The sequence below is a fragment of the Lynx canadensis genome, chromosome D3 (genome assembly GCF_007474595.2).
Source record: "Lynx canadensis isolate LIC74 chromosome D3, mLynCan4.pri.v2, whole genome shotgun sequence".
Lineage (NCBI taxonomy): Eukaryota > Metazoa > Chordata > Mammalia > Carnivora > Felidae > Lynx > Lynx canadensis.
This window is the reverse complement of record NC_044314.2, coordinates 58,888,993-58,902,369: the sequence shown is the minus strand read 5'-3', so window position 1 is coordinate 58,902,369 and position 13,377 is coordinate 58,888,993. Positions and strand designations below refer to the sequence as shown.

The window sequence follows — 13,377 nt, the reverse complement described above, 5'->3', positions numbered from 1 at the left end:
GGTGGGGAAGTAGAAATATCCACATGTCAAGTTGAACCGTAAACATCTCAGTAACAGAGGCTGTGCTGCCATATTCCTAGCTGCATCCCCAGGGCCTTGTACAGAGACTGAATTAAGTGTGGGCAGATGCATGGCTGGATGGATGAGGAATGGTTTTGTGGACTTCCTTATAATGGAAGCCAACAACAAAACAGGATTTGCAGTACTGTATGCAAAGGAAATACACACACACACACACACACACACACACACACACACACACTCATTTTCTAGATCGCTGTGCTAGAATACATTCACTCCCTAAAATAAAAAGAAAAGAAAAACCTATATTTAAACCATATCGGCAGGGCGCCTGGGTAGCTTGGTTGGTTAAGCGTCCGACTTCGGCTCAGGTCATGATCTCATGGTCCGTGAGTTCGAGCCCCGCGTCAGACTCTGTGCTGACAGCTCAGAGCCTGGAGCCTGTTTCAGATTCTGTGTCTCCCTCTCTCTCTGCCCCTCCCCTGTTCATGCTCTGTCTCTCTCTGTCTCAAAAATCAATAAACATTAAAAAAATAATAATAAACCATATTGGCTGAATAATAGCTATAGGGGGCATACGCCTATTATCTGTTTACACAGGTTTAGTAGATAACCATAACATATTTTCCAGCTCATTGGAAAAGAAGACTCAAGAAAAAAGCTACTGCTTAATTTTGTATTCTAGTAATAATATACTCCATTTGGGCCCATAAGAGGAATTAATGGCCAGCTCATCTGAATGGAAATTATAAAAAAAAAAATAGCTTTAGACCACGGTTCACCAAGCCTTTTCTGTAGAGGGCCAGACAGCAAATATCTCAGGCTTTGCAAACAACATACTGTCTTTGTCACAGTCTTCCCTGCTTTGTTGGGTTTATTTTTGTGTGGTTGTTGTTGTTTTATAAGGCTATGAAAAATGTAAAAACCATTCTTGGTTTCTGGGCCATACTAATAAACCATAGTTCACCAAATGGGACACCTGGAGTCCCCAAACCCCCAACAGTTAAACCCAAGAAAGAAATCCCCATACATTTTGGGATTACCTCTTTCAGTCTCTCCAGCTCATTTTGGAGGGCCTGCTTGGATATTTCCACTTCAATCATCTGCTGTCGGAGACTTTCGTTTTCATCTTCAGCTTTAGCACGCTTTTCCTCCACGGTTTCAAGTTCGTGGTGCAATCTAACAGATACATCTTTGGCTACCTGTATCAACCAACAGAGATAGTCATCAGAACGGGAAGCTTTCTGCGTGCTAAAGGCACATTCGAACAACTTTTGAGGCAGAATCATTAAGTGATATGATATCACAGTAAAGGGCAAAGACCCTGGAAATATTAACAAGCCTCTCTTTAAAGGAGGAGGTATTAGTTTCAAACATGAAATCCACATTATGAGCAAGGATACAACCTTTTTATCTGATTAAAAGGCTACTGTGAATAGCCCTACCTCCTTACAGAGTATCACCAAGAATGCCAGTTCTGCCCAGGCACACATGCTTTAATGATAAATTAGAAATAATAATAACAATAACAATAATCAACCAACCAACCAATCAATAGTTCTGTTCCCTAAGATAATACTAAACCCACCCGCTTTAAAAAAAAAATCAAAATAATCCTGTAAAATGATACGGTCAAGTTTTAAATTGCCTACAGTAGTAAAATATCTGAATGTTAAAAGCAGTTAAACATTTTTAACCTTCTAAAAGGAAACAAGGAAAGATTTTGCAAAAGAAATATAAATCACCCTTACATCCCACTGAATGACATTTTGCTAGGGGTTTATAGATTTGATAGAATTACAAAGATTCTTTTCCTGTTATCATAATGAAAGGCGAAATGAGATTTCATAAGTGCTCCCATAATGAGGAGGACATTATGCATTATTCACCTCTTGATAAATGATTTGATAATCACGGCACAGGAGAAGCCACGCTACCCATGGAGAGAGCAAATGGTAGAAAGTCTGGAATTTCTTCACCTAATTCCCACTTCTGCCAGTGCTTCTCAAAAACACCTTAGACAATTAGCTTTAGACGATTAGTTATGATCCTCTCTCTCCTTCGGTTAAATCAAACCTCTACACCTGGGTTATGGTCATTTCAGGTTTCTGCATTCTAGAAACTTAAGTAACAATAAAAATGTTAAGTGATTATAGTCAACCTTTATGAGTGGCCTTTGACCATCACTGAATTGATAATAGATTTTTTAAATATTCCAAATTTTAAGAAGGCGTTTCTGTAGAATTCTACACAACTGTCAGGCTAAGTGGCGGATATCAATTCTTTCATTTTTTTTTTTTTAATTGTAGATCCCTTACTATGACTTCTTTCCCTTACGTTTTGAGATTCCAGTTCATACGGCAGGTTTAAATCTTGGCCTGTCAAAGCCAAATGACTACACATTCCCTATAAGCCATAAGGGGAAGGAAGAATGTTTATGCTGGCATCTGTTGAGAGAGCAACACCACCGGAACATCAGGACCCTGTGTGAGTGGGGCCGAGGGCTGCAGTCTCAGATCTGTGATCCCGCCCCTCCCCTACCCCTGCAGCCCCTTCTGGGAATAAGCCGCCTTTCAACCCTGATCAGCTCACTCACCTTTAAATCCTGCTCCAGACTCCGGATGAGCTCACCATCCACCTGACCAGTCTCAGCCACTTTCAGACTCTTCTGCTCTGCTTTCCTGAGGCGGTACTGCAGGATTCGGCAGTTTTTATTAGCACGGTCCAGCTCTCGCCGAAGCTCCTGCAGCTGGTAAACATCTTCCTCTAGGTAACTGTCTCTCATCTCTTCCATCTCAGCACGGAGTTCGTCCAATTCATCCTACGCAAGCCAGATGGAGTTGACTCATAAGCCACCAGAAAAAGGATGGTGTCTCCTGTGTCCCCCTGCTCAGCAATACTAAATATTAACCACCTGTACACTCACCCACCGGCTTATGGCCACACCTGTGTGACAGGACCTCTGGAAATGGTCACACAAGACAATATCCTCAGATGTCTATTCAAATCTCATGGATCCAGAAGCTAAAAACCAGGATGGATTATTCACTGCAGCCTGCCAGCCTTTATTCCCCCCCTCATATTTTCTTACATAATCAGAATCATAAATGAAATCGGCTCTGCAGATAACTAAACCTTTGGATTCACACCAAACATTGACCTAAACTTGTATCTCTAAGACACAATCTAGGTGTCAAGAGGAGATGTACAGAGCCCGCCTTCAAAGGACATAAACTTGAGTGGGGTCGTAAAACGGAAATGCCCTGGAATTATAACATATCTGCAAATGTCTCTAAAAACTCTGCACCACCATACAAATCTCAGCACTGACTATGTGACTCAATTTCAAAGGTACAACCTTTTGCATGATGTCAAATACACACTGGGGTGGCGTTTTTCCATCCACCTGGGCTTTATTTCCTATCTCCACTTGATTCTGGCACCAGCATGAAGACGCCAGGAGGTTCAGGACCTTCAGCATGAAGGTTCAGGAGAAACCCAGGAGTGGTTTCTGGCCCTCCTCTTTCCCTCCCATTCCACAGTCATTCCAGTGCTCTCAGTCCAACACAGCCACAAACCTGCAGGGCGCTCTCTTACCTGTGATGGCTGCACACCACTGTTATTCCCTGCCTTCATCCCTCCCAAGGGAGCAGCTGCACACATAGACAAGTTGTGCGGGGCTCCCTGCCTCCCCTTTAGCCCATTCTCCACCCGGAGTTATCCTCTACTATGGAACTCAGACCATACCCCTCAAAGCCTCCAGGGGGATTCCCACTGCGCTGAGAAATGTCCTCCCCAAGGGCCTCCTTCTTCCCTGCCACACTGCTGGTCTCATAGGGCCAGGACTCCTGGCCCTCTCTGTTCCTCCCCAGCTTTTACAGAGCTCACTATCACATAAGCCAGAAGGTGCACACACAGTGCCTTCCCTGACCACCCATCCCCACCAGGTCTCTAATCCCTTGCCTTCCCTATTTTCTCTCCATCTCTTACCACCACTGGCTAAAAGTTATTTGTGCTTCTTCCTATTCCTGTCTGTCGCCCATACTGAAATGTAAGCTCTGGGAGGGCAGACCCCTTGTGTGTCTGTTCCTCTGCATTCACAGCACCCAGAGTAGTGTGAGCCACGCAGCAGGCCTTCAATAAGTATTTGTGGGAAGAACATACATAAACATCGGTCAATACCTACAAAGACCAAATCGTAAAGATGACCAAAATCTAACTTAAATGCACCCTTGCGTCATTCCAGTCTTGTAACTGAAACACGAAAAATTTTTCCCAGACCCACAGATGTAGCTGCAATATGCGAGACAGAAATTCTATTGAAATATTACAAAAGATTTTAACGAGGAGTAATTTGGAGGGTGGGAGATTAAGAAAAACATTCTAGGAATTTTCTTGATTAGTTTGGTAACTGATGGTTTAAATGCCTCCAGACTAGGATACACTCAGTCTTTCCCATTTGTTTTGTTCAATTAACACTGAGGGTCAAGGAAAAAAACTCTCCGTGACACGGACACCTTAAGTTGTCAGGTCTTGGCCTGCTATTCAGTTTGTTTCTGGATTCTCTCTACCCTCGCTAATCCTGCATTTGTTCTTAAAAGCAGAGATTTACTTATAATAATAAAGAACAAGAGTTTCCCAACATCAAAGCCTCAGGTAGACAAGAAATTGACCAGAAGGGAATCTCCTGAAGAGTAATTTATCCTGGAAAAGATTAAGTGTAAGTGTAACAAATAAATTGGGAATCTGTATGGAAAAACACAAATTGGCACAGACAGGGTAAAGACAGCTGTCCAGGCAACCTCGATCATACGAAGCCGTCTACTGGAAGGAGCACAGGTGTGGTATCTCATACCCGCAAACCTCAGTCTGTAGATTCTCCCTAATCTGCCCACACTACCCTAACTAAGACAATGACTTACTCAACTGACTATGACTCCAAATGGAGCTTGTCTGAATGGGCTACCAAGAAGAACGGATGTTAAAGAAGAAAGCTTTGCCACTTCCCAGTGGTCACATAAATAAAATGTGTTTTCTTCTCTGCTTCTGAGTGTTCTTACAAAATTTCTATAGCAACAGTCACAACCCCACTAAAAACATAGGATGCTCTAGTGTGCCTTAAAAAAGGTAAATATTAACATTGAAAATGTTGTGAAGTATAAGCAAGTTTTTTTTTTTTTTTTTATGTTCTTTTTTCCTTCATGGAGATCTCTTCCTGTAAGTCTCGTTCCTCGTCAGAAAATTTGCTGGGACTAGGAGCTCATGGACCAAGCACGGAAGCCAGTCAGTTGATCTACATATATGAACGGGATGGACAGGCTGGGCTCCTTGGGGAACTGGAGAACACAGGTCTTTCGGGAAGGTGCTTGCCAACCTCTAGCAAAGAAGAAGTTGGCAGACTGACGCCCAATCCCTACGCTGAGGCTGTGATGCCGCTGTGTGGGAGCCTTGCCCTTGACCCGACCCATGCTAGGGGAGACCAACTGCAGACTGCAAGCTTTAAAACAGGCCTTATGGATGTCAATCTTCTAGTAAAGATTAGGTGACTGGTCCTGAATCTTCAAAATCAAGGTCAAGTTTTCCTCAGGTTTCACCATGTATATGATAAATCTGACTTTCAGAAAGAGCCTATTCTCCACACTTGTGTCTGAGTACAGTTAAAAGGAAATTGTTTCATTGGGTAACTAGTAAAAAAACAGTTCAATATAAGCAATAATCACAACATGTATATGCATGCATACAAATATTCAGTAACTGTGGCTATTCTGTTCATGGAAGGAAGTGTCTGTGATCATGTTTCCTTCTAGAAAGCTTATCTATAAAAGCCAAAGTCATTAATGCCTGGAATTACCTGTTACTCAAACAAAAGTGTTTAAAGTGTGATACAGCCATAAGAAAACATAAGATACAACTTCCAGGGATAAAAATGTTCTCTAGTTTTCAAATTTTGTACTGGGGGGGACCCTCATCGACCCTAATATCAAATGCTGGATGTCATATAGATGTGTAAACAACCACTACAAGCTAAAACAAACAAACAAACAAACAAACAAACAAACAAACAAACAGTATTTAGGGGCTAGATGAACCCACACCTCCAAATCATTCATTACTCCAGATGTAAACAGCTAACATTTTTTGGCATAAATAATCACCAACATTAGTTGCACTGAAAAGAAAATTAGGGAGAGACTAAATTGCATGTATTTGAATCATTGCTTTTATAACTCATATGTTATCTAAATAAATATTTGTAGAACATAAGACATCCTTTTTTCAGTATTTTCCCTTCATTACTAAACCTGCCAGGAACATATTACCCCATTTCATAGACAAGGAGAGCAAACTCATGCTGGTAAATCTGTCCAAAGCCTCATAGCTAACAAATAGAAGCTAGACTGCAAGCCCACATGCTCTTTCCAGTAAATACTATAAATTATTTGCAACAACCGGGACAAATGGAACAATAATACGCTTTAAGTCATACTTTAAAAAACCTGCCATAGATGTGAAATAATAAAGCAAGCTAACATTTTTAGATCTTGACAATTGTCAATGTGTGAGTATATCCATTATCTCAATTGGTCCTCAAAAAAAAAAAAAAAGAAAAAAGAAAAAAACGCTGCAATGTGCAGCAAAGATATTAATACTCCCATTTTAAAAATGAGGAAATTGAGATTCCAAACATTTAAATGGCTTTTCAACACTAGTCTATTGCAGAGATGGGACCAAGGCCAGTGTTTCAACTCTTTTCATAGCGCCTTGAAAAAAAAGCAGTTTTCAGGTTCAGTGAAAAGAAGTTACAAGAAAAGCAAATTATAAACCGTGTAAGCTGGCAGCAGACATTTGAAAAGCAAAAACTGTGATTATTCAGAATAGGGTCATGATGGATAGTGATTTTCAAGCTACCATTACATTAATTTTCTGACAGCATGCCCTAATTTAGAATACATTGTATTACAGAACCTTAAAAATGTCTGCCATTTAAATGTTTAAGAAAACCAAATCAAGCAGAACATATAATGTTTCTGGCAAATATAATTTAGACAGAGTAAGTAAAAGTAGAAAATTGCTGTTGTTTTTTTATACACAGAAACTAAGAAAAAACTTGCCCTTAATCAAGTTTTATATTGAATTAACATCAGGTCTGTTGCATACCTCACTAAAAAGGTAATTTAGTTTTAATTAAATCTATTTTTCAAATTTCATACATAAAATGGAATCTTGAAGTCATGCAAAGGTCCCCAACTACTCCCCTTTGCCTGCAGATAACAGATCGAGCCTTATTATATACATCAAATTAGAGAAATAATGAGGCACCATGTGCGCACTAGAGTAAACCAAGATTAAATGACACACATTTCAATGAAAACAGTTTTACCCACAAATAAAAACTAAAAACACAGTGGATACTGAATGCACCGTATCTGAACTTAAGGGATGCAAACTCTTGATCATACTGATAGTTTTATTCAAATAATAGCCTCCTTTAAGCAACCCAAAATCAATAACTAGTTCTACATTAATATTTTAATAACGTTTCTTTAAACAGACCCAATTTGGAGAGGGGGAGCAGTCGTCTGGCTACTGTTGAAATAATTCCATCTTCTGGGAGTTGCAGACAGAAACTATTGTCTGTTGTAATATACAAATAATCCACCTCATTTCCCTCTGGACAATGAAAATGTTCTCTGCACAGTCCCAGCTGTAGCTAAGAAGGCACAGGGGCCGCTACCATTGTTTACCAAGTGACAGTTCACCCAGCAGCTGATGGGCTCTGTTTGTCCTGGTCTACATTATCTTGCCACCTAAGATTATTACAGCCGCTCTTTTGCAGGCTGAATAAAGAATGGGCGTGGAAAGGGGAATGTCAGGAAAGAATAGGAACACTGTCCACTTTAACCCTTCCAAAAGAAAGGGAGAGGAGGAGCTCAACACTTTAGCTGTTCAGAACTGTGTTATTCTTGCCTGTGAGTGTCTCCCTTCTGGGCCATGCTGAGCACCTGGAATCCAAGCAGCCCAATTTAACAAAACCATTTCAGAGCTTGAAACTCAAAAGACTACTTCCGGTAAGAAACAGGCTGGTAAGGCTGGATCAGGGGTGATACACTGCAACCTATAAAATAAAAAATGACCTTACCAATCATCTCCTTTAGGGAATCACTCCTTTCAAAGGATCAGATGTTGCTTGCCCTGGTAGCTAGCAGTGACTTTTGTTTTAACCAGAAATAATTCTTCGGGAATAACAGAGAAAGCAGAGCGAAAATAAGCAACCCTTCCCCACAGCCCCACCTGCATCCATCCTGCAGGGCACTGGCACTTTTGGAGAACACTATTTGGGCACATGCGGAGGGGACATTGTGAGCCCATCACCAGTAATTCCAAAAGCGTTTTGGGGAGCACCTGGGTGGCTCAGTCGGTTAAGTGTCCAACTCTGGCTCAGGTCCTGATCTCACAGTTCCTGGGTTCAAGTCCTGCCTCCGGCTCTGTGCTGACAGCTCAGAGCCTAGAGCCTGTTTCAGATTCCGTGTCTCCCTTTCTCTCTGCCCCTCCCCCACTCGCAGTCTGTCTCTCTCTCTGTCTCTCTCTCAAAAATAAATAAACTTTTAAAAAATTAAAAAAAAAAAGAAAAACATTTTCAAAATAGGTCAATAAATTCAGCTGATTAAATTCTCCTGAAAACCCTGTGGAAACAGAGAACATAATTAGTATGTTCACAATGAGCACTAAGGCTGGTCCGATTATCTCAGAGCACTTGGGCAAAACACGGCGGTGGCAGGCAGGTGGGCAGCAGAAACACACCAGCCGCATTTTGTGGATGCTCTCAGCACCGAGAAACATGCCTGGGTTCAGTTTGAAAAAGGAGCAAAGGCCTTTGGACAACCGAATTCAACTGCTCACCTGAATTTCTGAAGACTTCCAAATATATCTAAGTTCATCGGGACTAAAGGGACAAGACTGCTTTCCTGCCTGTGTTTTCACGCAAAAAGCCAGCCACCTGGATTGAGTAGTTGTGCATTTTTCATTTAGTCAACTTGGTGCCCTCTGATGAAGAAGAGATAGCAGGGCCAGGGACGCCCCAAGCAGCTCCACACTGCGCAACCGAAGGTATGTACTTCTCTGTTGACATCTATTTTAAAAAATACAGCAGAGTGGCTAAAAACCAAGAGAATTCCACTTGAAGGTCTCCATCAGTAAGACATCCGCCTATGGTTTCGCAGGCCTGATGATTCTGCTTGATTACCCTTTGGTCATGCTAGCTCAGGAAGTGTGACAGTCTTGTGCAGTAATGGTGACAGAACTGACTTGGGAAAGAATGTGGCACTTATCATGGTCACAGTCCTCCAGGATATACCAACGTAAAGTGCCCGGGCCAAGTCTCTTCTTGGTAGGTAACATTTGAATAGAAGAATGCTCTGTCTAATCACAAGAGCTCTGTACCACATTCTCTAAGAAAGCAGATCAAGGATGCACATTGATCTACTGTGAGAAAAGAAGCAACCAAAGCAACCAAAGGTAAGTTTCAATTTAGAAACTTGCCCTGTGCCAAGGCAAGCCTCCTGCCTCTGACTCCTGAGGCCACTTGTGCTCACAGCCCCATTGTGCACAAGTGGGCGTGCTCACTGACCTCTAGAGAAGTCTGCCAGGATTGCTGTGTTTTCTCCCAAATTGAACTATTGTAACTTAGCTTCTGGGTAACGAAACACGTAACTCACACGTATATTTGTGAGCATACTTCTGGTTTCCCAGCCTCTTTCAGAGCTCCTCTACCTCCTGCTCTCTCCTGCTGACAGGGGAAAGGCTGGGAGATGCACTCAGGCAGAGTAAACGGTTGGCCGTGACACTTTCTCCACAGGAAACAGCAACTGAACATTTCCCACAAATTAAACACTGTCAGTGGGATTTATATGACCATCTGTACACTGGCTAGTGGAGAGGGGTTCATTATGGCCCTTTCGCCTAAAATGAAAAGAGGCCCCCTAGGAAAGCTAAACATTGGGAACATTTCAAGCTAATAAAACAACTCAAAAGCAAGCAGTATACGCTGAGAAAAGCAGGCTTGCTGGGAACAGGGATGCAGCCTGGTGCAGTGAAAACAGCAAAGGCTCCGGGGGCGGGGAAAATAGAAGCTGTACCTCCTAGCTGGATGGCCTTGGGCTGGTCATTTAAGTTTTCCGGGTTCTCAGCATCCTTGTCTGTGAAACTAGGGTTATGACAAATATAACAACAATTATACCCTATGTTGTTGTGAAGAATCACTGAAATATCAAATATACCACATCAGACTCCAGGGTCAGACACCTACTTCATTCACAGAGGCTCTACCCACGTGAAAAGATAAAGCAAATAAATAGTCACCTCAGAATGAACTCTAAAACGACTGTTGCCTACCTGAAGATCAAAGATGCGATGAGAAACATGTTTTACGAAACCCTCAATTTTCTGTCCCTTAGCAGGTCGTGATTTGGATAAACACCATTTAATCAGAAACACTGGGGGTCTGGGATCATGCTGAGAGCTGGAGCTATAACCGAACAAGGTAATCTTTCTGGCCCTTAGGGAGTTTACATTTGCTGAAGATTTACAAAAGCGGCGATTTCAAAATGGAGTCACATATGCTATCACTGCCCTTTCTCTTCAGCACCTTTGAAAATCGTTCTGTTGTCTATTATGTAAGAGTGGGTGACACAGGCAAATGTACTAGTTGAAACATCTTACTCCCAACTCCCAATCTGGTCTCACCTCTCTGCCTCACTGCCACATCTTTGCAGACAAAACAACGACTGGGCTCATTTGGGGAGAGCAGCTCCTGATAAGAAGTTTAGGTTCAGAATACTATTCTGTCAGCAGTCTGAAGTTCACACTTAACCACCTTAAAAGGGCATGCCCTTGGTCCCACTGGCCAAAGCCTGGGCCTCATCTGGATACATTCAGTGTTTGCGGAGAAAAAGTACAAGTCACATCACCCAGATTAAGGAGGGACATCCACTGGTTTGGGAGATATATGTTATCATCTTAACAGAAACGTGAAAAGATTGGTACCGCTGTAGTTATTCACTAACTTGAGCACTACAATAAATTAAAACAGTTGCCCCCCGTACTACCCCCCTTACTTTCTCTCAAGTCACTTCAACTGTCTTGAACCCCATTCCCCCAACACTGTAAGTCCTCTGTTCTGCAGGACCAACCTGACCTCCTCTTGGGAGAAAAGATGGAAGTCAGATTGAGGGCACCAAAGCTAACGAGACCAAAAGGCCATTGCTAGCTAGCAGGCCCTTAGGAAAAATCCTCAGAGGTAGGGGGGCAGAGGTTTGCAATTCCCTCAAAAGTGCTGGAGTGCTGGGGGAAATCAAGCGGTCTCTCCTGACACAAAACACCAGCTTGTGGACGCCTACAAAGGACAGGCAGGCCAAACCTGCCAACTCCTTGTCCCTCAACACAGGCTACCCTCATGGGGCCCCTGAACTTAAAGGTGTATCACCGAAACACTGGGAGCACCCCCCTCCGAGAAAATAGAGGGGGTCTCACGTTCTGTAAACGCAGGAAAAGCATCTGGCACATCCGCAGCCTGGCCCACTGCAGGCTCCAGAACCTACACGCACCTGCCCTAGGCCGGGACCAGAGCTCCTTGGCTAGGGGTAGCCAGATCCCACAGGTGAGGGTGTGCATGTTTTGGCCCCACGGAGGGTCGGCTGTGTATCCAAAATGTGATTCTGGCCACCTCTCTCCCGGCACATCAACAGAGGCAAAGACGTCAGCAGGAAGAAGCAAGACTTCAAGAAACAAGAAAAGCTAAGTGGGGTGGGAACCCGCCCGGACCCACAGGTCTTGCTGCTCCTTCCAGAAGTTTTAGCTTAAGTTCCCAACGCCCAGTGTGTGCGGGGGCGGGAAAGTGAAGGGCAGAAGAGAGAACGGGCTTGTCAGGACCGGGCAGGCAGGGCTCGCGGGTCCCCGCCCGCACCCAGACCTTTCGGGGTGGCCTCCGGGACACCCGCGGCGGAGCCGGCTGCTCACCTTGAGATAGTCGTTCTCCGAGCGCAGCTCCTCGATCTCCCGCAGCAGCTCCTCCTCCACCGCGGCCGCCGGGATCAGTCGGGTCTGCTCGCCAAGACCCGGGTCCTTGGGGATCCCGGGGACCGTTCGCTCGAACGGCGCGCGTCCCCCGGCATCCTCCGCCACACCAGTTCCCAGGGACCCCGCGGGGACCCCGCCCGGGCTGCTCCGACCCCCGAGGCAGGCGCCGGCGGCAGGAGGCGCGGCAAGGAGCGCGGGGGGCTCGGGGCTGCCGGGCGGCGCCCCCCGAGCCGCGGGGCTCGTCGTAGCGGCTCCTCGCAGCGGTTCCCGGTCGCTAGAGCCCGTGCCAGACTCGGCGTCGCTGCTGGCGGCGGGGAGCAGGCGCTGCTCGTCGGACAGGGGTTCGGAGGGGCAGTCGGAGAGGTCGGAGCTGCTGTCCGTGTGGCTGATGCGCGAGCCTGGAGCCGGGGAGCCGGCCGCGGAGGTCACGGCGAGGATCACGGCGGGGATCGGGGCGGCGGGGACCGGCGGCCCGGCGGCACGGGCGGGGGGCGCCCCGGAGCCGCGTTTGGCTTTGCGGCCCTTGGCAGCGGCGGACAGCGGCTCGGTCCCGGGCGGCGGCGGCGGCCTCCCTGCCCGGGGCAGCAGCTCCCCGGGCGCCGTGCGCGCCACCCTCCTGGGGCCCGGAGCGGCCTTGGCGCCGCCCGCTGCCCTGGCCCCGGCTCCCGGCGGCGGCTTGTCCTTCGCGCCAGGGGCGCCGCCGCTGCGCCGAGAGAGGCGGCCGGGCGCGGCCAGGGTTCCTGGCGAGGGCGGCGCTTTGCCCGCGAGGCTGGGAGAGCGTGGGGCGGCGGGCGCCTGGGCTCGGCCCGAGGAGGGGGCGGCCAGGGCCGGGCCGGACGCCGGGGTCCGGCCGTGCAGATCCTTGAGGAAGGGTCTGGCGGGCGAGGGCGCGCGGTGCAACCGCCTACGCTCGGCCAGCGGGTGGAGGTGATGGTGGCGGTGGTGCTGGCCGGGCGGCAGCGGCTTCGCCTCCGGGGTGCCGCCGCCCGCGAGGCCGTTCAGCGTCTCCATGGCCGGGTCCCGGGCCGCGAGCAGCAGCTCGGGCGGCAAATGCTCCGGGCGGCGGCGGCGGCGTGCAGCCTCCCCGCGCGCCCGCTCATCACTGTCCCCAGCCCCGCCCGGTCTGCGCCCCGCGCTCTCGCGCCGCCGCCGTTCCCCGCGCACCCCTGGCCCCCAGGATCCCAGCGGGGCTGGCGGCCGCCGTCGTCCCGCTCTCCCCTCGCTGAGGTCACTGCCGCTCGAGTTCACCCGGCACAACGGCGCGGCGGCTCCCTGCCGCTC

The 13,377-nt window shown here is 46.7% G+C and overlaps 1 protein-coding gene across 4 annotated transcripts in view; it reads right to left on the bottom strand.

Annotated features, from left to right (window-relative positions):
* The window catches only part of MTCL1 (microtubule crosslinking factor 1), a 129,866-nt gene extending 116,759 nt beyond the window's left edge, over positions 1 to 13,107 (bottom strand). For all 4 annotated transcript variants that reach the window (XM_030336798.2, XM_030336799.2, XM_032595399.1 and 1 more), the window contains exons 1-3: positions 12,037 to 13,107; positions 2,618 to 2,842; positions 1,065 to 1,223 (exon numbers count right to left, since the gene is read on the bottom strand). In XM_030336798.2, coding sequence (XP_030192658.2) covers positions 1,065 to 1,223; positions 2,618 to 2,842; positions 12,037 to 13,107 — 1,455 coding nt within the window. The remainder of the gene's footprint in view (positions 1 to 1,064; positions 1,224 to 2,617; positions 2,843 to 12,036) is intronic.
* Positions 13,108 to 13,377: the final 270 nt, after the last annotated feature.